This window comes from Carassius gibelio, chromosome A24 (assembly GCF_023724105.1).
Source record: "Carassius gibelio isolate Cgi1373 ecotype wild population from Czech Republic chromosome A24, carGib1.2-hapl.c, whole genome shotgun sequence".
Taxonomy (NCBI): Eukaryota; Metazoa; Chordata; class Actinopteri; order Cypriniformes; family Cyprinidae; genus Carassius; species Carassius gibelio.
This window is the reverse complement of record NC_068394.1, coordinates 5,249,442-5,276,472: the sequence shown is the minus strand read 5'-3', so window position 1 is coordinate 5,276,472 and position 27,031 is coordinate 5,249,442. Positions and strand designations below refer to the sequence as shown.

The 27,031-nt window shown below is 35.4% G+C and overlaps 1 protein-coding gene across 3 annotated transcripts; it reads right to left on the bottom strand.

Annotated features, from left to right (window-relative positions):
- Positions 1-96: 96 nt before the first annotated feature.
- LOC127946372 (palmdelphin-like) lies at positions 97-26,198 on the bottom strand. Of its 3 annotated transcripts, XM_052542909.1 has the most exons (10): positions 26,029-26,198; positions 18,336-18,387; positions 18,065-18,145; positions 17,087-17,202; positions 14,572-14,686; positions 14,253-14,277; positions 14,020-14,139; positions 12,193-13,131; positions 9,239-9,311; positions 4,352-4,610 (listed from the first exon to the last, which is right to left on the bottom strand). In XM_052542909.1, exons 1-10 carry the CDS (start codon positions 26,133-26,135, stop codon positions 4,502-4,504), a joined length of 1,737 nt encoding a protein of 578 aa, XP_052398869.1. In that variant the 5' UTR covers positions 26,136-26,198; the 3' UTR covers positions 4,352-4,501. The 3 variants fall into 3 exon arrangements, with proteins under 3 accessions (XP_052398867.1, XP_052398868.1, XP_052398869.1); XM_052542907.1 differs by lacking the exons at positions 9,239-9,311; positions 12,193-13,131; positions 14,020-14,139; positions 14,253-14,277 and adding exons at positions 97-959; positions 2,320-2,408 and having other exon boundaries at positions 2,555-4,610; positions 26,029-26,150; XM_052542908.1 differs by lacking the exons at positions 9,239-9,311; positions 12,193-13,131; positions 14,020-14,139; positions 14,253-14,277 and adding exons at positions 97-959; positions 2,320-2,408 and having other exon boundaries at positions 2,555-4,610; positions 25,910-26,103.
- Positions 26,199-27,031: the final 833 nt, after the last annotated feature.

Genomic DNA, 27,031 nt, shown 5'->3' with positions numbered 1-27,031 from the left:
TTTTTTTTTCTGGGAAGAGTTATTTTAATGTAAAGATGATATGAGCCGGTTGCTCGTCAACATAATCAACTGTTTAAGTATAAATAGACAACTGCCTTTATTTGACATTTTATTTTTTTCATTCATATTTTGAACATGATTATTCAAACGTTATGCAAAGCAAGTATTTTCTTGAGACTGACATGGATTCAAAGTTCAGCAAGCAATACTGTTTTATAAGCATGGCAGTTCGACATTAATATGCACATAATCTGTGGACAACAAAGGGACACCAAACAGGTCATTTTTAAATAGATTATTTTCTAAGATGAATATAATTACTAAATAGATTTAAGCGTTTCATAATGATTTTAAGAAATAAGTATTGAAATGTAGTCCTGTATTATTAAGTTCAAATTCAGATCAATTAAAAAAAAAAAAAAAAAGAATATTCCTTTGTCAAAAGATACTAAATTGATCTGTTTTCAGTGACTTTAGCAAAATGCCAAGATTTTGTATAAATCTTCACTTAAATTTTATCCTAAAACCCTGTAATACTGCTTCATATTTCCATATAGTTTAGGGATATACAAATATTTAATTACAAGAAAATACAATATGAATATACGGTACATATTCTTCTTCGTAGACAAAACACTAAAAATATGGTTTATAAGTCTCCAGATACCTCGTCAAAGAGGAATCCTGTATATGCATGAAACGGTACATTCAAATAACATTTAGGCATCTTGGCATATGCAGATTTTTTTTCTGGATCAATAACACAGTCACACAAGCAGCAGTAGCAAGTGTATATGCTGTCACAATTAACAGATGAGTGTAAGCATTGAAAATGTTCTTATGTAAAACAGTTGTAAAATGATCAGTGTCCATTTTTACTCATTGTTCGCAAACTCCCCTGCTTCCCAGCGCAGTGCCATGGCACTTTTACGTCGGCCTCCAGTGTAGGGTTCAGGAAACTAGTGAGAGGACAATGAAAGTGATTTAATTTTAAAATTGCTCTAGGCTACCTAATATAAACAGTTTTTATTTTCTAGTTACAGATCATTTTAATTCCATATAGTATATATGATATGTACTGTAACTAAATTCAACTTTTAGTGTAACACTGCATATACACTCACCTAAAGGATTATTAGAAACACCTGTTCAATTTCTCATTAATGCAATTATCTAATCAACCAATCACATGGCAGTTGCTTCAATGCATTTAGGGGTGTGGTCCTGGTCAAGACAATCTCCTGAACTCCAAACTGAATGTCAGAATGGGAAAGAAAGGTGATTTAAGCAATTTTAAGCATGGCATGGTTGTTGGTGCCAGACGGGCCGGTCTGAGTATTTCAACAATCTGCTCAGTTACTGGGATTTTCACGCAAAACCATTTCTAGGGTTTACAGAGAATGGTGTGAAAAGGGAAATACATCCAGTATGCGGCAGTCTTGTGGCCGAAAATGCCTGGTTGATGCTACGGGTCAGAGGAGAATGGGCCGACTGATTCAAGCTGATAGAAGAGCAACTTTGACTGAAATAACCACTCGTTACAACCGAGGTATGCAGCAAAGCATTTGTGAAGCCACAACACGCAAAACCTTGAGGCGGATGGGCTACAACAGCAGAAGGCCCCACCGGGTACCAATCATCTCCACTACAAATAGGAAAAAGAGGCTACAATTTGCACAAGCTACAAATTTGCATGTTGCCTGGTCTGATGAGTCTCGATTTCTGTTGAGACATTCAGATGGTAAAGTCAGAATTTGGCGTAAACAGAATGAGTACAGGGATCCATCATGCCTTGTTACCACCGTTCAGTCTGGTGGTGATGGTGGTGTAATTGTGTGGGGGATGTTTTCTTGGCACACTTTAGGCCCCTTTGTGCTAATTGGGCATCGTTTAAATGCCACGGCCTACCTGAACATTGTTTCTGACCATGTCCATCCCTTTATGACCAACATGTACCCATCCTCTGATGGCTACTTCTAGCAGGATAATGCACCATGTCACAAAGCTCGAATCATTTCAAATTGGTTTCTTGAACATGACAATGAGTTCACTGTACTAAAATGGCCCCCACAGTCACCAGATCTCAACCCAATAGAGCATCTTTGGGATGTGGTGGAATGGGAGCTTCGTGCCCTGGATGTGCATCCCACAAATCTCCACCAACTTCAAGATGCTGTTCTATCAACATGGGCCAACATTTCTAAAAAATGCTTTCAGGACCTTGTTGAATCAATGCCACATAGAATTAAGTCAGTTCTGAAGGCGAAAGGGGGTGTTCCTAATAATCCTTTAGGTGAGTGTATGTTTTTGTATACTTACTTGAAGATCATATGACAAAGCTGAACTATCCATTCTGCATGTTTTCATTGGAGATGAAGGGGATGATTTACATTTAATTGGCACATCATCTGAAATTAAAATTACAACCAAGAATGAAGATCATTTTCTGTCAACATCTTATGCCATGCATGTGTTTCCAGTCTCAGTGATGTAGTCATTACTTCAGATCAATGGAATGAAAACAATTGTCTATTTCTCTGTTAACATGCAGTACCTGTAAACAATGAGCTGTCCAAACGGTTTGGAGACATCAGGAAGTGATCCTTAGAGTAAAGAGTGGCTCTTTGACGCTTGAGTTCCTCTTCTCGCTGCTTCACCATCTTAATCTCCTCATCAACTAGAGATAGTGTACTCCTGGACCGCAGCTTGAAAAACGGGTTGTTGAGGAACATCTTCTCCTGGGTTTCCTCAGAGACAGAATTCAAGTTGAACTCTGATGCACTTCGAATGATGAGGTTTGATGTCTCCAAAATTATGACATTAGGGGTGTCTTCAGGTCTCCAGTCAGCAGATTTGGAGGACACCATCTTTCCATGCCGTGGACTTGGAGGGAAAGGTTCTGGCTCAAGAATGATAACATTGTTGGCGCTCAAGTCTTGTTTCTTGGTTGGTGAGGAGGTAATGATGAAAGAAGGCATCTTGTTGCTGAGATACTTGGATAACCTTTCGTCATCATCCTGGTCTTCAAACATCTTCCTTTTCTCTTCGACTTCTTGGCATAGTTTTCCAGAATTTAAGTTGGCAGTTCTCACCCTCATCTGTACACAGTCACTGGAGTATGATTTTGACATTCCCCTCTCACGCCTCATCTTCTCCTCACGCTCAATGGTTAGGCGAATCTCCTTCTCAATTGGGGTCTCTGATTCATCAAACGGTGATCTATAACTAGAGTCATCCAGACCTGAATCCTCAGAGCAAGGGCTGAACTGGGTGTTCGCGTAATCCTCTACAAGCGACAAGCTCTCAAGGTCCTTCTTGGGCCTTTCGATGTTGCGGACTGGCGTATACATGAAACTGTGACTACCTTGGCAGGTGCCAGATCGAGTTGTTGGTGTGCTTTGATGGTTCGTCAAATTTTTCGTTTGCTCTTCGATCTCCAGCCACTGTTGGCGAGCAACTTTGAAATCAACATGTTCTGTGCTGACGTTCTCGCTTTTCATTTCCTGAATCACACAATAATCTTTCGGCACCTTTTTGCTGGAATCGGATTTGACAGAATCAAATGAATTGCTCTTGTGGGTTGCTGAGCCTCGTCCAAGCTCCTCATCGTCTTCGGAAATCTTGGACAAGCCGTGAAACAGTGTGGAAGGACCGTAAGAGATTTCTTGCGGTTGTAAAACTGTCTCATTCTCTGGTTGTTCTAGCACTACTTCTCCCACCGGAACCTCCAGCTCTTCAGATTCCTTTAAAACGTCCTCAGAATTCTCTAGTGCAGGTTTTTGAATAAAGAGCTCTTGTGCACTAAGCTCAAGGCTGTCAATGTAGTCATCATCATCTTCCTTATTTATTGAGGAAGAAAAGATGCTCCTCCATTTCTCTGTCTCCGTTTCACTGTCTGATGACGGCGCAGCAATTTCGACCTGAAGACACTCTTCTAATTCATCTGGGTCACGGCAAGACTCTGTGGAGACATCTGACAGAACTTCCTCTCGGATGTAGTGCGCAAGGATGGTTTCTTCTGGATCCTCACATCCAAAACTTTCTAATATGGCTTCTTGTAAGTCTATACCCAATGAGTCTATACCTCCATCGTCAACATCTGGTTGGGGTGCAATGTTCTCCAATGGTTCCTGTCTTAGTGAATCCTGCCTCTTATGCATGGCTTCATTCTCATACACGCTCTCAGCACTTGACGGAGTGTCGGACATTGAAGAAGTAATTGACTCATTACGATAAAGTTCTTCTCGAGTGTCCTCCAAGACAAGCGCCTCTTTCGGACTGCAAACTTCTTCCAGATCATCAGCCTTGGTCTCTGTAGGAGGTAACCCTGCTAAAATTTCAGCCACAACTTTTGTACTAATGGACTCTAAAACGTCAGCATCATAACAGACATGTTCATCTTTGTTTCCTGTGTCCTTGCTATCCGGTAACTCAGTCTCCAGGACTTCCATTTCACAGTCAATTATGTTTGCTGTGCCGGACTTTTCACTTGTCTCCATGGTTACAGGCTCAGACAGGGACTGCAGCTCTGTATGCTCTGGATTCTCAGGATGTGAACAACCTGCAATCTCTTCCAGTCTATCCACCTCTTCAGCCTCAGCTGTAGCTCCCTGCAAAAGAAAAGACGACAAAGAAATTCAAAAGCAGCAAGAGAAATCTCATATCCCTAATCACCAAAACATTCACAGCATATCAAAGCTAATTTGCACCCACTCATGTTTAGTACAGATCTTATGTAATACATAATTTCCAAGAAAGTTTTCAGGGCTTATTTTAGGGCTAATTTTTAACTCCGAGGGGGTTACCTGAGCTTCAGCTGATGTGGCTCAAAGCAATATTCTGAGTTTAAAATCTTGACTGCTAACTCTCACAAATCTTTTTAAACCACTAAAAGATTTTTAAATGGTGGCATATATGGTGCGATTGCATTCTACGCTGAGTAATTTATTTCTTGTTCTTTAATGTTTCCATTTACAATTCTTTTTAATTTGAGGAACAAATGCAATTCTGTTGTTAATTTTAAATACGTGGCACATTGTTTCCCAAGCCTTACAGTAGCCTATATCCACCTTTTTCGTCGCAGAAGTAAGCCTATGGGTGAGACTTCTTGATTATTAACCGCTAGAAAATAAGAAGAATAACAATGTACAGTAAATGGTAAACTGTTAATATTAAACTGTTTGCACTACAAACCAGTGTGTTCATAATTAAGATAATACATTAAAATAATATGGTAATCCCACCAATGTTCAATATCAAGCAGCAAAACAATATTGTACATCTAAAAATAACTGGACACGGATGAAACCAGAAGCTAGATCCATTGAATTTACAAATGGCCGCGCCCATTTTTACGGGAAGAAAAAGGTGTATAGTAGGCCTACAACAAACATGGTATCAGTTAAGGTTAGTAGTAGCCTACGTGTGAGATTGCGATGATGCTGCAAGTTGTTCTGTAACACTCATATGCTGCATAAAGTATCACTATAGTAACAGACTAATAAGACTCACTTCCTGAGGGACCGGACTTCATGTTTTGATTCACCAAAAGATCAGACTCTTATGAATCAATGGCATTGTTTGGAATTGGGCTTCATGTCGAGCTGTATTTTTGTGATTCTCTAAAATGAACTGGCTCATTAGTCATTCGTTCGAGAAGTAGACTTGTATGTTTAACACTAAAAATAATAAACGGGTCACACTTTTAGTAGAAGCACTTCTAAACACGTCAAGCAACATCTGTTTTTTCCCTAATGTTGAGACTCAAATATAGAAAGGCGCCATGTTGTAATTGCACAGCACTTAAAAAAAATCAGGTTAGTTAAGTGTTAGTTTCATTCTGCATAGAAATTCTTACCTTTTGAGCGGAGTCTGCCAAATCGCACCTTTTTACATCTGTTTAACACATAGTGTGAAAGGTATTTTTAACGTTACATGCAGGAATTTGAAATTAACCATGGCTTCTTTGTGCAATATATGCAACCCTCTATGGGATTATTCCAGTTTATAAGAAGGAAGTGGAAGCAACTGTTTACTATTGCGCTGAATCATTTCACGAAAGTGGGTTATAGTAGGCAGAAATAAGTCGATTTATTATATAAGACTGCAGAATTGGCTGTTCTCATCGAGCATGAAACTTTTGTCCCGCAGTTAATCAGCATAGGCTCTGGATCAGGAAAGGAAGAGGAAGAAGAGAATCCCTTGATGGGGGAATCATCTCTGTCTAAACATCCTCATTGACTCCCATTGACCTCAGGTATTTTTTTTTTTCTTTTCAATTTCCATACATTTTGAGAGGGCATGTTATGTGAGAATTAACAATCATTGACACATTGCATGTCGCTATTTGTCTTGTCTTGTTGATGCGCCGCTGCAGAGCGTTTGATCGTGGCAGCGTGGTTTGTTTTCATGGATTTTTCTGATCTCATTCACACCAACTGCCAAGTGCCAAAGTGATTTGTGATCTAACGCTCAAACTCTTTCTGACAGACTAAATCAGCTGCCATGGGTATTAGAAAGGAGATTTTTTTCTTCCCTCAGAACATCAAAAACACATTTACACACTTTCATGCTGAGCATAACATGATATCAGTGCAATATGGAAGTTTTGCTGAAATCAAAATGCACAAATTGAGGCACCATTCACAGATTTCACAAGCTGTTTATATCACTTTGAGTTAAAATACTTTAGCCGTCTAGTTGTTGCTTAATTTCTGTTTGGTATAATTACCACCACTGTGTGAAAGTGTCCACAATCTTTCAAGCGGCATGCTAATGCGTCCACTAAAAACAGTCAAAATTATGTGAAATTACCATCCACTTCAGCGCCTGCCCATTTCACCCCAGTCAAGCTACACAAAGGTCATAGCCTCATGAAAATGACAAGCTGTAAAGTGTTGACTACCATGGCAATACCCCCTACACGACTCCTCCTCTAGCAGCTCAGCTTGTGAGAAAACTTAAACATGCTCCCACTCTCTCCGTCTAAGCATTTGTGTCTTGACAATCTGTATTCCATAAATTATTCAGTGACAATAACATTTGCATTGAAGGCAGGCGGCAGCACCAGTGTGTCCCAGTACCTACTGTGAGCTTTAAAACAGGAGCCAGAAGGAGATCATCTCCACCTTGCCAAGAAAATATTTTCAGTGAAACCCGCAAGCACTCTGGGCTTTAGTAAATATGTTGCGGATGCATGGATAGGAAGTGAACTTGGCTTGATATGGGACTTATTGGCAAAAAATGTCATTGCGAGATGGTCTGATGTCACTGATGTTGGCATGAGTGCACCTCAGGCCATCTTCCTGTTGCAAATGCTCAACTCTGATTGGTCACTCAGCGTATTTCCACTAACAGCTGCAGTTTTGGCTTACTGATCAATAAGTGGCTTGTCAATGAGGTCACGAGTCACTTTCTGATGGATTTCCTGAAATGACTCGTTCCAGGAATCAATGTCATGGGGAATGTAACATTTGGAAGCGGAGCTATCACTAATCAATACAATCCAGATATACATTCTGAACTGATTCAGTATCAAATAGTTGTGTGCATCATTGTTTGAGCACAGGCCATTTAAAAAGGAGCATTTTAGGCTCAAGGTTGTTTTATTCAGAATGGAATAAGAACCTGCGTAGAGCATCAGAGTAACAGGTGCTGGGGGGCCAGAGCGTAGGTGGCCATTAAGACATATGTGACTGGCACTGAGCCCTTGGACATGGAAAAGCAACGTTCTCAGATGAGAAAAAAATGTCACTATGTGGCATGAGAGCACTGCAGACTGAGATACAAATCTCTCAAATGGAGAATTTTGAGAGATTTATCAGCTTGAATGGAAAAATTACTTGAATGGTGTTTGTTTTGTTTACAAAGGACTATTAAAAATTAATTACATGTACTTTTTGAGAATTTATTTTTCAAAGTTGCTTGTAAAAAGTAAAAAGTAGTTTTAACACAGCAAGAGAATAATAATGAACATTTATATATACATATATATGTGAAAAGGAATATTAAATATATACTAAATATATAATATATTGTATCTATTGTAATATTTTTATATAAATAAAAAATATATGAGGCATTTAGACTTAGTGTTACAGTTACAATGCAAAATCTCTCTCTCTCTCTTTCTCTCTACGTATATGAATGCAGTTTAATCAAGAGAATGATCCATTATACAGTAATATATGAAACTTATAATGAATTTTCAGGTTCTAAATGTGGATTCAGTTTATAAAGGAATATACCAGATTTTAAGTTGTATTATAAGCTACTGTATAATGAATACTGGGTTTTATTAATCCATTTATGCATAAAATGTTACCCCTATTTTTGCCGACATATTAATAGCAGTTCATGTGGCAGCTCTCTACTCTTCTCTGCATTAATGGGAGGGTGAAATGGAGCAGGAGATGTTCTCATCTGTAATCATTTCCAAAGAGGATCCATCCCTGTCTCACATTTACCCCAGGCGCACACACACACACACACACGCCTCCACTCACCCACGCGGACACTCTAAAACACACACTCACACACCCGCCCACACACATTCACCTGAGAAGCCCAGTGCTGATGTTGTCTGACAACATCTCAGATCTTGTGTTCCACGTTTTCTGAAGTGCTTGAGGATTGTGCAAGCAGCCTGGGATTAATTAAACCGTCACCGCTTCCGTTTCTCGTGTTGTTTCACAGCTACGGCAACATTTTCATGCTTCAGGGTCACATTAGAGAGGACGTTCATGAATACAAGCCCAAAATAATGAGTTTAATTGAAATGACTTGTTATGCCATGCAGCTCATAAAAAATGTAACAACATACATACCAAATATCAATGCAAGTACTATTTTTTTTTCACATCTATGATGCACCAATATTAAGTCTGATATAAAATACAGTATGTTTCAGTAGAAAGAGCAAGCAAAACCTAAATCTCTCTAAAAAAAAATACACACTGCAGATAGAAACCTATCACCCCATGCAAGTGTACACACACTCACACACTTGTTTACACAAAAATAATTGTCTTTAGACCAAATTAGCACAGATCCAATGAGTTTAACATCTATTTATCATAGCATCTCAATAATATTTAAATTCTTTACAGCAACACAGAAAAAAAAATAACATCAACAATCCAACACAAACTCAATATAAAACCAACAGTGTGACACCTGACACCATATTCATTTTCATAAAGTAGAAGTCTGACTATTCATAAAGTTCTCTGTGTCCTACCTTGTTGTGATATGCGCAGAGAGAGGACAGGGTACGTGCTCAGCGAATCTGTCTTGGCTGAAGCTCTGCTTCTCTGTAACCACAGAGACTGTGACTTACTCTGAATGTACCAGAAACAGCCAATAGCTGAGCAGCTTCAGCCGCTCCAACACACGCACACGGTTGCACAAGGAATTTCTTAAAAGCTTTCTGTCAATCAAGCATATTCTCAAGGTTTCATGTAATGGGTTTCTGATCATTAGAGAAACTATCGTAATACGGTTTATGACTGTCCTCTCACCTGCCCTCTGCACTGACACAGTGGCAAAGTTTAAGTGACTCAGAAATAATATTGCAGTTGTAAACACTTGTCACTTCTTTTAAACCAATTTTGATGTGTAGCATTCAATACTAGACTGTAAAAAAAAATAATAATATTAATCGGTATTTTTGTCTTGTTTATATCCAAGCAGGACAAATTTACCTGCAAAACAAAATGTGTAAATTATTAAAATGTTTATTTAATAGAATGCAACTTGTTTCCTAAATAAAACTTGTTGTAGAGAATATCTTAAGTTAAACCCTAAATTAAATGTATTTTTTTTTTACCCAGTTGAGTTAATTTCCTGCTTTCTCTTTCTCTAAAATTTCTAAACTTTTGGTTGGTGCATTTCTTAATATATTTAGCAATTTTGCTATATTAAAAAAAAAAATATATATATATATATATATATATATATATATATAAATTACTTGAAAATGTGACAGCACTAATTAAAAATATATATAATTACAGCAGATTTTATTTTTTAAAAAAGTTTTTACAGTGATATCTGTAGTGTTTTAATGGTGCATTCATTTAAGTCACCACATATTTGCCTCTGCATAGGACAAGTTTTGGGAGGGAGTAGTTTTTTCTTTCCTTGCTTTTACCAACAAACAACATAAATGAACAGAGCAGTCAGCGGAAGAACATTATGTACAAAAATGAAATAATGAACAAATGTTGTTTTGGCACTCAAATATGATTCATGCCATAAGCATGTTTTTTTTTTTTTTCAGCGATCAGTCTCTCTGTCCATTCCATCCTCCTCGGGCAATACATGATGTCGAAATAGTAATCTTTCTTTGTAGAGGTTACATGTATTGTCCTAGCTGAGACATTTTGATTGGCAGCGCTGTGGAGAGGACAGTCAGAATATTTCAGTTTAACCACACCTAAATAATCTGCATGCAGCTGGTTAGTTCATTTCAAGCCAATCAAAATCATTAAATAAATGTTTATTTTCTGCGGTCTGTCATTAGAGAGGGTGATGGGATTGCAGTTAACACATTCATCCTGCACTGGCATGCCAAAATCAGCGGATGACAAAACAAAAATAAATGAATATGCAGAACATTGTGGATTTAAGCATTAATTTTGTGCCTTACGTAATGCAAGGCAAGTATTATTACATAACACGCTCTTCAGCAGATGTTATGAAAGACCTCTTGAGCAGACGTCTTAAAAGCAACCAAGGACAAAGTGCTCAATTAAAGCTGATGGATGGGGGGAAAAAATACATAAATACCCTAAATCTCACATTACTATTCTGTCGGAAACTGCTGAACCAATAATGAAACAAAATAAAAATGGTGTTTAAAAAAATGTATAATGGTTCTGAAAGATATCTAAGAAATCCATTATGTTTTATCAGCCATTACACACATTTACTATGGTAACTATAACCTCTGCTTATACCGTAGAAACAGTGTTCCCACAGTTTTTACAGTTTCAGTTCTAAATCTTGTTGTGTTGCTCCAAAAACAGTCAATGTACTAACTAAAAAGTACGACAGTAGCAAGTTATAAACGTTGAGTCAAGTGTAAATTTATTAACTTTATTAAACATACAAGACAGTTGTTATAAGACGAGCAGTACGTTCCACTTCATGCATGTCATGCATTCTTCCAAGTGCGGATGCTTCAAACATGAAACCCTGACAAAATATAAAGAGAAGTGGACAGCTAGGTGGAAGTAAAGTAGCAGTAGTTTACTTGAGGAGACAGGTGCACTTAAGTACTCCTCTGACAGATATTTTAGTTGTAGACTAGTATATTTAGTAATGTTTTTCTTGCTTTCTTAAAGTTACAGTATGGTACAACATCAGTTAAAACATAGCTGTAGGTATCATGAACGAAGAATGGACATTTATAAAGCAATTACAGTATCAATGGTTTATTGGTAACTCATGTTTAACCTTAATATATTAACTGATGTTAATTTACACTTTAAATGTTCCAAATGATTTGGCATTAGTAGAACGATTCACCAAGATTTATTAAAGGTATGAAAGTGGTTGTTCATGTTACCCGGTGCTTTAAAGGGATAGTCCACCCAAAAAAATGAAAATTATGTCATATTCTACTCAATCTCATTTAGTTTAAAACCTGTATGACTTTATCCTGTGGAACACTATAAAAGAACACTGGATCCAACTGACTTCAGTTGTTAAAACATTTCTCACAATATCTTCCTTTGAGTAAATAATAGTGAATAATGGTGAGTAAAGGCCCATTCACACCAAAGATGATAACTATAATGGTAACAATAACTATTAAGTTTAATAATCGTTCCAATTCTGTGAGAATAGAGGAGTCCAATTGCTTTTTTTTTTTCCTCCAGCTCATGAATGATAAAATCATTGATAGCAAATCAAAGTCCATCCTGATTTAAGCTTGAGCATTTAAAGCAGCAGATGTGACATTACAGCTGAAAGTTATTATGAATTGGTGTGGATACTAATATAGTTATCGTTCATGGTGTGAATGGGCATTCAATAATAACAGAACTTTCCATTTTGGATGAAATATCCCTTAATGTTAACATGTGGAACCTTATTGTAAAGGGTTACCAATAACTCCAAGAAATGCAAGGAATTAAGAAAAGTTAGTATGGAATTAGAAATAAAAGTGTCTCACTATTTGAATGGTACCTCTTTCTATTGGGTCTTTGGTTTCATTACCAAGCATCTGTCTTCCAGAGCTGGAGGTTCTGATGGCACCAGGCCTGATCTCAGAGCGGTACACCGTACTGTTGGGTCTGAAGATCTTGCTGTGGTAGCCCAGAGGGTGGTACGACAAAGTTGCTTCCTTGGGATCTTCATCATCATAATCATCACTAATAACTACCAGTTCAGCCTGGATTCCTTCATCTTCCTCATCAGATTCTGCATTCTGATAACCCATGAAGATCATGGTTACAGGTTCACCAGATTCCACCTCAGGAGGGAGGAAGCTCACAAAGTTGAGACTAGAGTCTTCCTGTGGATTCAGAGGGGAATACCGTACAAAAAAACCCAGCCCGGAGTCTGCCGTTGGAGTTATCCCAAGCTGTTCCTCATACTCTTGTACGGGAGAAGATGCAGGGCTCATCCAGGTTATGCCGCTGTATTCACTATTATCATATGATCCATTTTGAGCCAGTTGGTTGGTACCCAAATTCTGGTTTGTTTTAGTGGTTGGAAGGTAAAGAGCTTCTTGTTTGGTAAAGTTCTCAGCCTGAAAGGGACTCTGGTTCTTGTTGGGCATCTGAAGGCCATGAAGGCTGATGTAGCCTCTTTCTGTCCTCTGAGGGCTTGTAGGTCGACTGAATGGGCTTGAAAACACTGGTTCGTGATATTCCACATCTGCTGGGACTTTCTTCTCTGAGGCTTTCATCAGAAGTTCCTCTACGTCAAGAGGGCTCATCTCATTCATGTCACTCTGGGAGTCCGGTCCATCAGGTGGTAAAGCATAGACAGATTTATGGCCATCATCATAGACTTTGATGCCTTCCTGTTTGAGATCCAGAGGTGCGATAGTGTCTGTGGAGAGGATGTGACTCTCACCGGTGCGGAGATCTTTTTGCACACTGATCTTCATGGTGTATGTAGCTGAAAGAAATAACACTGTTTAACACAAACCAAATAAAGAAATAATAATAATAGAAAAAAATTGGATCCATAATTTGAATAAATGCATAAAAAAATGTTTAGATGTTTAAATGTTTCTCAAAAAAAATATGTTTCTTACTATATATTTGCCAAGGCTGCATTTATTGGAAACAGAGTAAAAACACTAATATTGTGAATTATTATTACAATTTACAAAAAAATTCAGCACCATTACTCCAGTCTTCAATGTCATGTGATACCTCAGAAATTATTATAATACGGATTTGGAGCTCAAGACACATTTCTTATTAATATTAATATGGAAAACAGTTGTGCTGCATGCTTAATTTTTTTGTGGAAACCATGCACTTTTAATGGTTCTTTGATGAATAGGAAATTAAAAAGAACAGGATTTCTTCAAATTAAAGTTTTACTGTCATTTACAATTAAATAGTGATATAATAATTAATTATATTACTTGAATTATAGTTATCATAATAAACATGCTTAAAAATACCCCTTACCTGTGGTAAAAACACTGTAACACATGGCCTCTTGTGTCTTATTGCTTAAATTAAAAAAGAAATAAACTATAATCTTGCAATGTATAGCTGGACACAATATCCTGTTCAGCTGGTGATATTTTGATTATTGGGCCTGTTTCATAATTCTATGCCATGCCCATAATTACAGTCACGGATAACATATTTTTTCCTTTATTAAAAAATGAAAACAGCATTTAGATACCTTGAATTGCTATAATTACACAAGTGGACAGTTTGATGACATGTTTGCACGGTCTAAACACCCTGACGTATTTGTGCACTATTTCAGCTGCTCATTGGATTAGCTAATAGTCAGTGCTGTAAACAAAAGCCTTTGATGGACCTTTTTTTTCTTGTTCCTCAACATTGTCATGTTTTGCTGGCGAGACATTTCTTCTCCTGGTTTTGGGAGTAAAGCACTTTGGGACATCAGGTATGGCCGTGTAGATGTATTGGACTGGCTCTGCAAGAAGCAATGCGAACATCTATTGAGGAAGTGTCATGGGAGAGAATGTTGTACAAATAGCAATATAGCAAAAAAATAAAAAATAAATAAAAAGGAAGAATTTTCTTTACCTGGCCGGATATTTGCGTTTACTTCCTGCAGGGAAATACAGTGCCAAAAGTGGATTTGATGAAGAGATAAGAAGAACGAAACCAAGTTTCATACAGTACAAAACACACCAGATCACATATCACGCAAACCGATCCCAACTGGCATCAAGACAATTTTATCTTGACGTCAATTTGAAACCGAGGGGCATCTTCACAGCATGCTGCATTGTAATAATTTCCCTCGTTCCCAACTCAAAAGCTGATTCAATTTAAGTGGCTTGGTGTTTTAATAAGCGGTAAGGAGTCTCCAGGCCTGTTAAAGTGATTACCCAAGCAGTACCTTGATGATTTCCTCTGGAGTTCTCTCCACCTCCTTCAGTTGTTTCAGAAGAATCTCCTCTTTTGCAGAAAGCTCCAGCTCTTTTGTCTCCAGAACTGCAATTTCCCGCTCTATTCTGGAAAGATGAAGACAAGTATGTATGTACTTTATTTATATACATATTAATATTTTTGCATTTTGTACAGTTGAGCTTAGTTATATTTATACTAGAAATTAATTGGAAAGGATTAATTGGATAAAGGAAATGATGATGATAATAACGATATAGATATATAAAATATAAAAATATAACCAAATCAAGTCAACATCTAACACATACCACACATGATTTTAATGCACCAAATGCTGATTTTAAAGCACTTCACCTTCTTTTTAATGCACCACCTTAGTTTAGGCATACATACAAATAGTAACTGTTAAAGAAAGAGAAAAGAAAAAGGAAAAAAGAGGGGAAAAAGAAGAAAGGGAAGAAAAAAAAAAGCACACTGACACAAAAAAAAACTAGTAGAGGTGTGGTATGTGGTGGGTGCATGTCACACGTGTGTGTATTGTTATTATTGTTATTATTATTATTATTATCATTATTACTACAATAATTATTATTGATATCACTGTCGCGGTATGATAAAAGTGTTATCATTATCGCCATCCTTAGCATTACTATTAGTATAATTTTGTTTTTGTATTACTATTGTTGTTGTTATTATTATTATTATTATTATTATTACTATTGTTGTTGTTATTATATTAATATTGATATAACTATTGCAATTGTACTTTCAATACAAAATATTATCATCATCGCCATATTTAATATTACTATTATTACTGTTATTATTGTTTCTATTATTATTGATATAAATGTTGTTATTTTTATTATTGTTATTATTGATTTTATCAATATCAACATCACCGTCACCACTAAATATTATTATCATTATTATTATACATGCTATTTCTATTTAAATACTATTTACTATTATTATTTGTCATTGCTGTTTTTGTGTGAGTGTGTGTGTGTGTGTGTGTGTGTGTTTCTGTAGTTGTGTTATATGTTTACCTTATGTATAATAAAAAATAAAAAATAGGTACATGCAGAACAGGAATCTGCTTGTCAACACGAAATAAAAGCTTGTCACTCAAAAAGAAAAAAAAAGAAATTAATTGGAAATATTTTTTATTAACTTAAAGGCATAAAACAATGAAACATCTGTCTCGATTTACTCCCCGTCATGTTGATCCAAGCCTTTATGACTTTATTTACTCTTCAGTAGAAGACTTTTTTTTTAAATGCACTGAAAGTAAAATGGGTGTAAACCAACACTGGATCCCACCAACTTTTATTGTAAAGACAAAAATAATACTGAGACATTTTTCAAAATATCTTTTTTTGTGTTTTACAAAAGAAAGTGTGTTTATACAGGTTTAGAGGTGAACAGTTAAGTAAATAATGACACAGTTTTTGGGTGAACTATACCTTTAATTTTATTGTGTGCAAACAATTAGAATTGATAAAGTTTCCAGAAATCCTGATTCAGACCCACACCAACATGTTGGAGTCTGGTTATTGTTCACTATTTCATTTAATATTTGCTTGAATAGGAATTGGAAATAAGGAATTTAGGAAAGAAATAATAATAAAAAAGCAAGATTATAACATAAATGGTAGCTAATTTACATCTCCAACCCATGTGCTGACTGATTGTATGCCGTAATAACAAAAAAAGTGAAAGTCACTCTAACAATGGCAGCTCCTTGTGTAATTTTCAGTAACATTTCATATGACGTGCAGAAAGCCGATGACAGAGAAAATTGAGTGTTTAGTTTCAGAGTTTCAGAATGATCTCCCTCATTTATGTTTAGTTTGGGGCCATGAACCTATATGTCAAGATAACTTAGAGGAGATGACAAGCCTTCATCCGTCCTATGATTGTGATTCTCTTCAGATTGCTTTTTTTTGCTCTTTATCCACCTGGTTTAAACTGCAGCCATCGTATTGTGGAGTCTATTTGTCAAGAGAAAGCTCTTTAGAGATTTGAGTCCGAAATCGATTTTAACAACTGCTTGAAAGCAAACTTCCAAAATAATCATCTAAATAAAGCTCCACAGGGTGAAATCAGACAGAGAGTGTGTATCTCAGGCCATGCATGGGAGCTTAAGAGAGCGGTTCTAGTGGAAAAAGTTTTTTCCTTGGTTATTTTGTCCTTTTGTTGTGTTGGTCATCATTCCTGCTTAAGGTATGACCTCCTGCGTAATGTTTTTTTTTTTTTTTTTTCAGACAAAGCTTGTGTTAAGTCGACAGGCTCTCACTGCCAAGGAGGGTTGTGTAAGTAGACAGTTTATGTAATACTGTGAGTGAGGTCTGTCTGTCTAACCCTTGGCTAACACTGAAAGCCCATCACAGTGGTTAAATAAGAATAATCCAATTGCTTCTTTCAGTCAAGAGGAAGCTGTGAACCCTGCACACCATTTCTGATAGAGTAACAAGTATATCATTTGTGAGATGTGAGAGTACCTGTCGATATTGCTCTGCAGGAGAGTAGTCTGCTGTTGGTTTTCTTCAGCCTGGGCCTCCACAGATTCCTGGGTGCTCAATCCGTCCATCAGCCACTGTTCTCGTAGAGTTTTTTTCTATTTGTTCAAACAAAGCAATAGCATCTTGGATCAAGCCAACTGACTTGTTTTACATCACAGTGTTGTAAATGAATATAATAAAAACACGAAATGCAAACACCATCTGTTGTAATCATTTATTGTCCATACACTAGAAATCTGTCAGATATGTTTGAAAAATATGAGATATTTTAGTATTTTTAAACATTCATTCAATTATTCAAATATGAATCTACTAATATTTATTAAAAATATTTTAATAATACTTATCTGAATTTATTGTTATAATAATTATATCATTTATCTCTTTAAAAGTTTGTGTGTGTGTGTGTGTGTGTAATTTAAATAAATAATTTATAAACAATATATTTGTAATTTAATTTTAATAAGATAATAATGTTGTAGTATTACAAAAAAATATAATATACAAATAAATAAATCTATATATCCCTACTATAAGATTATACTATTATTTTATTCTACATGATATTTAACTAAATTATTTATAAACAAAATATTTGTAATTTAATTAAATAAGATAATATTATTGTATTACGATAAAAATATACATAAATAAATACATTCATATATCCCTTCTATAGGATTATATTATTATTTTATTCTACATTATATTTAAATCAATTACATATATGTATATATATATATATATGTAATATCATACTATTATCCTAAAATGATAATGATATAAAAATAAATACCTTCATATAAAGTATTCCATCTATTTTTATATATATTTTTTATTTTTATGTATATTTTTTATTTTGTATGTTTATACGTGTGTGTGTATAAATATTATAAAACAATATAAGTATATAAGTATATAATGATGATTAGTATTATTATTCATAAGAATACATACTTTTAGATATTGTAGTTTTAATTTCTCTTCTTCGATGTTTCTTCGTTTCTTTTCTATCTCCTCTCGAATTCTTCTCTTGTCCTGTTGAGAAATCAGAGTTATATTATGTAAAGTAAGAAATATCCTAAACCTTTTTTTCTTTCACCTTGTTTATTTTTCTATTTGTGGAATTTGTCTTGCTATTAAGACAATCAAGCATGCTATAGAGAGAACTAATAGTCTATTTGAGAGAGAGGCTTTGCAGCATTATTTTTAACAGGCTGATACTCACTGTAATAGCCTGTAGTCTCTCTCGCAGCAGGACTTCTTCATCCATCATGATCCTAACGTAGAAAGAAACGAGAGAGAGAGGTATAAACAACCTATTCTTGCTAACAACCCAACGTCAATGTCTAGTAGACTAAGAACAGGTTGGTAACAAGCTGTGATTGGCAAGTGTGGGCTGGCATGAGAGAAGTTTTGGTAGGGGGTGACTTTGCCGGTGGGCGTCAGAGCTGGAAGAAAGAAAGGAAGTGCTGCTGGGGGCTCTTTCACCCACTATCTCTCTGCCTGAAGATAAATGTGAACATAAAAAATTGAAGCGTGTGTGAGTGCATGTTGCTTGATGGTGTCCATGATGTGCTAGCTAACCATTACTGCCATAGCTGGCATGTCACTCTTTGACACTTCATGGGTCAGATATATCCACGTGGAGTGCTTTGTCTGGGACAGTGTAACATAATGTCTCTTGTCAATAAATAATGGATAAAGAGCCTGACATTGCTGCGCTGTTAAAGAGACAGAACAAGCAGGGGTCATTTAGTTTCTGCCTAAAAGAAGTGGTTAAGTGCTGACAGTTTTTCATGTTTTCATGATGTCATTTATAAAAATATAAACATTTAAAAGTGAAGTCTGGAATTGCTGCACCAAATGATAAAAATCAAATATATAATTTTTATTAAAAATAGTTGCACCAAATGGAAATTCAATGATTTTTTTTAATTTCCCGGAGAAAATAGTACTTGTCCGTAGCAGATAAAGCTGCTATAAGTTTATGAACAAACTGGAAAAATGTACTTTGAAACAATTTTCACTTAAAAATTGCTAGTAAAGTTCACATATAATTACAAAGAAATGTATTTCGATTTATTAAATAAATTATAATTCATGCATTCGCCAACACAACTATTGATGTTTTCCAAACAGGTTTCCCTATTGCAAATGCGTGCAAAAAGTATTCTCGTAGCTTCATAATTACGGTTGAACCACTGATGTCCATCAGGGTCAGAAAGCTCTTGGATTTCATCAAAAAAATCTTAATTTGTGTTACAAAGGTTTTACGGGTTTGAAATGACATGAGGGTGAGTAATTAATAACAGGATTTTCATTTTTGGGTGAACTTGACCTTTAAATAATCTCTGGTGCTTGAAGAGCAAGTGCTGAGTTGATTTATTAAGAGATTAAGCTCAATACAGTCAGACAAAACATTACAGTGCTCTATAAATAACTGGCTTGTACGTCTGTCCAGTGCAGTATTGATGTCATATCCCATGAATTTCATTCAAGGCCATTTCTCGAATATTTGGACTCGCAGGGCAAATGTTGCTGGGTTAAGAATAGCCCGCTGAAGACAGACCTCATCCCCCTTTGTACAGAAATAAATACATATACCCTCTGCTGCCACAGGTGGGCTGCAAGGTTGCATGGCGTTCAAATTACAACATGCAGTTACGAAACATGACAGTGACAAAGCTCTCTGGGGCCAAGAATAGACCATGATGTAAAACAAAAAAACTAAAGACAAAAAAACGTGGTATACGACTGTACCCCAAAGGTGTTTTTCCTCTCATGTTGACATATTTCCTATTGAAGCAGGAAATTTGTGGCGATTTTTGTTTATTTTATTTTATTATTTCCCATAAATTAATGTTTTTATTTATTATTTTTATTATTATTTATTATATTTATTATTTATTATTATTAATTAACACAATTTGCATTTCTTTATACAAAATTTGAGTAAAAAATAAATAAAATAAATTTACTTTTTATTGTAATGTCAAATTTTAGGTGTACACTAACATATAGGCTTGAAAGCTGACAGATATGGGCAAAAAGCCTTAGATTAAGATTTCAAGAGTTCATAACTTTTGAAAAACATCAACTTTTTTATTGCTATCTATATTTCCTGGTTTGTGCCTTGTCTGCCAGTTAAAGAGTTTAAACAGAGAGGCCATTGCAACATGGACAGGGTCACGGTCACGTGTGGCCTTTGGTTAAATGTCAAGCTTGTGTTCTGTTCCTTTCCTGAAGACATGTGAAGTCGTAGATGAGGGTCCATGTGTACAGGCGGCCCTGAGTCTAATAATGCCTGCTCAGATTGCACCCATCTGCTGTGGTTAGTAACTGTACACCTAACAAACATCTACAACCAAGCGAACAAAAATGACATTTCCCCTGAGGACACTGGTGTTCACACACTGATAGTGACCCTTCAACTCTTTAAATGTCTCAACACTTAAAAAGATGTTTTACTAATATGAGGTGCAGCTTAAGTAGTGTATGGCAGAGAGAGATGCACTTACAGACATTAGTGCATCAGGTTTTGTGAGAATGTGCACTCAGAGATGTCCCTGTCTATACATACATACCATTTAGCACTTAAAAAAATAAGCATTAGGATTAAATGGTAGCCTGTATTTAGAATCAAACAAATAGTTTTAATAAAACTAGGATGACCAGAGACATAGTCACTTAATGCACAAAAACATAGTTATTATTTATTTATTTATTTTAACTATACACATACACAGACACTATTCTTTGGGCTACTATTTACCAGTAATAAAACTGAAAACAACAAATGTGTGGTGTATGGAAATTATACATTTATTTATAATAATTAAAATCACTCCCAAAGTTTTTTTGGTTTTTGATGTTAATATACAATATAACTAATTAACAGGAAATGTCTTTATTATTAATAATTACTAATATTTTACTTTTTTAAATCAAAATTAAGTAATTAAAGCTATAAAACAACAAATGAATGTATGGGAATTTGAAATAAAATCATTCTATAATGCATAATTTTTTCTACAAATTAATTTCATTTGTCAACTTTTAGGGGTACACTAGCAAAGATGCCACCAAAGCTAACAAATATGCACTCAAAGTCACTAAAATCAAATATAATAATGATCATAATAACAAAAATGGAATGTAATGTAAAATAAAGCAGTGAATGTTATTTTTATTCATTCATTAAATAATTTAATAAGCATTTCGATCATTGTTTAAGATCCTTAGAAATGCCTGAAATTGACTAGTTGTGCACCATTAAGTATATTAGTATTTCTATCTGATATATCATTCTTCTATCCATAGTACCGCCACACTATAGGGATGGTACTACAAGAAATTTCCAGTGAGAGCAAGTAGTGTGACTCATCCATTATATTAGATTTATCCATTATAGTCACAAAACAAACAAAAAAAATTGTCTCCATCTATGATGAGAGCTTTAGTTTCATTCATAGTAGAATAAGGAGCTCACAGTCACAGTTACTGTAGTATTGTGTCTCTACAGAGCAGGTCAGGGAACGTCTCCTCCCTTCAGAAGACATTTACCTGCATTTCATCTGACCTCGTTCTCTGTCCTGCTGCTGTCCCACCTCTAAAAATACCACCTCCGGCCATGCACAACAATAAAGTACATTTTTTGTGCTTTATAATGACTTCAAACTGCAATTGTACATTTTTAATGAATGCTACAACAAGATTTTACACTAATTTTATAAGTGCAGTGTTTGAAATTGCTCACAGAGTAGAGCTAATTTATGCAATAAATCTGAATAAATTATGCCTGTGAGTGGGAGGATATTATTAACACACAAACAGCCACCCACATATTCTTCTGCATATAAAAGTCTCCCGGTTTATTGTCCCAAAGCACTCCAGATCCACAGAACTGGAACTTTAATTCCTGCATCCAGGATTCGGATGCATTATCATTCCTCTCTGCTTCAGTCAGCTCTGATTCCAGCAGCCTGAGGGAGTTAAGACGCCCAGTGTGGCGACAGACAGGAGAAGGTCATGCTGGTTAGTCCTGCCCACGCCGGTTCTCGCTGCAGTAGAATATAGCGTCTGTCACACAGCTGGACTGGCAGTGCAGGCTGAACGATGAGATATGGGCGAACACTGGCCCTAAACCTCTCCTCATGTTTGACTGTTTGAGACCCAGCAGCAATACATCATTGTATATTAGTAATTTTAGTAATTCTAGCTGTTAAGATATCTACCCCTCTCCTCCTCCTCCTCCTCCTCCTCCTCCTCCTCCTCCTTCAGACTATGCAATCACTTTCTTTCTTCCTCTCTTTTTCTCTTTCCATCTCTCTGATTGCCTGACACAATCCTCACAAGGAGGTACCCAAAAAAAGTACTATAACATTTTTTAAATAGTGATAGTATGAGATGGCAATACTGATAATGTACTGATAGTATATATGATATGATATGATATATATGATACGATATATGATAAATGATATATGAAGTTCTCCAAATGAATTCTTGGCAATGCATATTACAAAAAAAAAAAAAAAAAAGTCAAGATATATTTACGGTGGGAAATGTACAAAATATCTTCATGGAACATGATCTTTACTTAATATCCTAATTATTATTATTATTATTATTATTATTATTTACATAAAAGAAAAATCTATAATTGTGACCCTTACAAGGGTTTTTTATTTTGGATATTGCTCCAAGTGTTCCCGCCTTTAGATTTTCTATGATTTCCCCAGATTTTGCTAATAATATGATAATACATTTAACAGTTGTTTTATATAGATTGTACTATCATTTCTAGCCATTTCTATCTTGAGCATAAGTGAAAAAGGGAATTAATTTTAAAATGTAAAAGTACAATTTGAATTGGACTTTCAGATATGAATGATTTTTATGCCTTTTTCATTTTAAAACAAACAAAATGTTTTTTATGGTTTTCAGATATTATTTTTTACACATTACATTTAGAAAAAGCATTTATAGAACAGTATGTTCTATACATTTAATTAATTAAATATATGAATTTATTACCTTTAAACATACAAAACATTCACTATATTCAGTATATTTCTAATATATAATGAAATATAATTATTAAAATATAATTAATATTATTCATTTTCATGGCTTTTACATTTATAGATGTTTTTAATCCATTTTTGTGTGATTTTCTATTTATTCATGTAAACTTAAAAATATCTTTAAAAGTTATAAATGTCTATAGTGGATATAATCTTACTTTTCAATTTTAGGAGGAAAAAAATATTCAGAAATTTCTTTGACTTGCCATTTAATTTATTTTAACGTCTTGCTTTGTAATTTTCCATTATGTTACCAGGTTTTTATGACCAGGGGATCTCTGTATATGCTATGTAAATTAATTAATAGATCTCATGTATTTACATGGCATTCATCATTACAAATAAATCCATGATATTCACTGTACCACTACCATGTCTAAAACTAGGGTAAATGCATGGTATTTTATAATTATGCAATTACCATAAAATATACTATGAAACATACTATGATGACATTCAGTACATCACAGTACAATTTAAATGCCAAGTCAAATTAATATAGTAAACAAGTATTGCCATGGTATTTATCAGTACCGTAACTGAACCATAGTACCACCACAACTTCTAAATCTGTAACGCAATAACAAAAAAAAATCCTAATCCTGCTGTAATCACAGCAAACAGCCTCTCAGCCACAGCCAGACAGATGAGAGATCAAAGGTTTGATGGTGCATGATAATACTGATCAAACAAGCTCTTCTAACCACCCGACCTCCCTCACTGCCTCGTACGACAGGACCGACGTGTCTGACAGACAGCTAGTAATCTCCAGTCTCTAATCTAATCTCTAACGGTTTAACAGTCAAATCCCTGGGGTCTGCATCCCACACAATTCATGTGCCCACTTCCTGTTTCAAAGCATTCCCAAGCAATGACAGCCAAATGTGTTATATTTAATGAATAATTGAGATAAAAGCCGAGATATGCATTTGTTTTCAATAATTCAATTATTTTGCTTACACCACAAGTACATGTGTTTATCTCAAGCTTAAAACTTGTTCGTGTAACAAACTACTTCCTTACACCATCAATTCTGCTTATAAACAGCCCAAACTGCTGTTACTATTTCAAAACTTTGTAACAATTCAAAAAGAATGTGGCAGAATGAAAAGCAATGTAATGCGGTCAACAAACCTGAAACTAAATCAAAGCCCTGCAGTATAAAAAGCATTACACGGCTCTCGGGAATATTTGATTCTGATTGCAATATTGTGCTGTCAAATATTTTGTATAATGACCATAACTGTTTAAATCGACTAGTCCAGGTAACCGATTTTTTTTTTTTTTTTTTTTTTGGAATATGCAAAACAGATTTGTTTAATGTCTTGTTAAAGTCAGCTAGTTGCTTTTTACTAATGTGTTTAAAAAAGACCAATATTTTCAAAAATTTTTAAAAAAATATTCATTTGCGAAATTGTATGGCTTATGAATTTTACATTTCAACTTAAAAAAAAATTCAATTGATACTTCTGATGTAAAAAAAAAAAAAAGTATTAATTTTCAATAATTTTTCAAGAATTTTATTGAATAGTGAATGTCTTTAAAAGTAATAGTAATGTCTATGGTGGATATAATTGTATTACTTTTAAAGATTATTATTTTCATTACATTTTTTTAATTCCCTAATATTACCAGGTTTTATGTGACCATGAATTTTTTCATCAACTAAACTGTTTCATTTCCATGATCAATCTTTTTAATATGTACACCATTTAAAAATGACTCAAATCAGATTGGTGGAAATTTCTTACACTTATGTTAAAAAGTGTTAAGTAACACTTATGTTAACCATATTAAAAAACAAACTTTTTTGAGTTTACATAGTCATGCTTTCTCTCATCTTACACTGGTCTCTTTATTTTTACATAATAAAATAATTTCAACTAAAATAATATATTTTATATTTATTTATAATAATAATAATAATAATAATAAATGGTAATTAACCTCATAATGAGTCAAAAAATGTACAATCAACCAGTCATCGTCACAAAATAAACCACTCCGCTTCATGTTTGGGTCCTGATCGACCTATCAGAATTAATTTAAGTGTAATCACCAGTTGACTGATCATTATAATCACATTATAATCGGAATGTATAAAATGAGACAAGATTTAGAGGTAAAACGTGTATGGAAGCAGTGTGCTAGAATAATCACATGCGGTCTGATTCATATACAGTGTGTGGGTGGAAGAGAGAAGCACATCCTCTTTCTCTCCTCTCTTGTGGTTTTCCATGTGCGCACCGTTCACAGGTACGAGCCTTTACAAGACTTCCTGTCACTCTGTGCGGTCAGCTGAGAGAGAAGGGGTGTCCCCGGTGAGGGTGATACCATCTCAATGACGCCATAAGCCTCCTGGTGCACAACAACAGTGAGGGTCTAAAAGTCAGACCCCATTAAATCAGTTGACAACGGCTTTACAGATCCCCTGTCGTCTAGTCAGGACGGCGGGTAAAAACGCAGCAGGCTTAAAGGAATTAAAAGCTTAAGAATCACTGACACACAACAAAACATAGTTACTTTCATTCAAGCACAACACCATTGAACGAACCGGTTAACCGAACATAACTCTTCCCAGTACTGTCAGAATTTTAAGTGACACGCAGCTAATTACAATTTAGACAGATTATTTGGTTTTATTAAACTGAATAACACTAAACAGGCAATATTTAGACAGACACACACTAAAAATGAAGGGAACGATACTCACTGGTTATCTTCTGCTGATGCTTTTAGTTAGATGAGAAGAATTCAGTCCGTTCATTCCAGCATGTTTGCATGTATGTGTAAGGAGTGTGTGTGTGTGTTTGTGTGTCCAAGTGCAGTTACCGTAGGCTGAGGGTTGATCCTGTGTTACCATTCACTGGCAGGCTGCCCCTCTCGATATCTCTCTCTCTCTCTCTCTTTAACTCTCCGATTCTCTCGCTTTCTATCATGCTATCACTCTCTTTCTTCCCCCTCCCTTCTTTTCATCCTCTCTCTCTCTCTCTCTCTCTCTCTCTCTCGCTCTCTTTCTCTCTCTCGCTCTCAGGCTGTCAGAGCTGGGCTGCTCTGCCATGTGTTAGCCCACGTACAGCTGCAACACAATGTGCCCACACACACACACACACACACACACACACACACACACACACACATAGATCAGCTGTTGTTTCCCTTAGACGAACATGCTGACACACAATTTCCTAAATTATTCCTCTCCAAAATTAGTTTAAACAAAAAACAGCTCTAAGGGTTCTCAAACACTCTTGGGTTTTATCTAGGGCTTTGTTAAGTGTGTGTGTGTGTGTGTGTGTGTGTGTGTGTGTGTGTGTGTTGTGTGTTTGTGTGAACACTCCACTGCTATGATGGTAATATTTAATCTTTAAATATTCCTCTGTAACATTTTCATGTCACAGTAGTGATATGCAAACAATTGTTTCCATTCATGTTTAAACTAGGCACATTTTGTGAAGAAAAATCATTGTAAAAACATATTTTTCACAGTTTATGCATTAACTATTTGCGCATCCTGGACATTTTGCACTACAAGTATAAAGGATACCTCCAATGTGCTAGTATATTTTAATTAGTGACCTGACTTACAATGTCCATCTTGTGGACAGTTCGAAAGGGGGAAAAAAACTCACATTACCTTATATTTAAGGAGCTGTATCTAGGGACCAGAATATCACAGATCACCATAGCAACCTCCAGAACAACTTAGCAACCACATAGAAACATTCAGAATACTTTAGCAACCGGCGAATCAAGCAAAATATCATAAATCACGATTTGAAGTATCATTCATTGTAGCACTCAGCTGAAAACAGCCAGAACATCTGCATAGCAA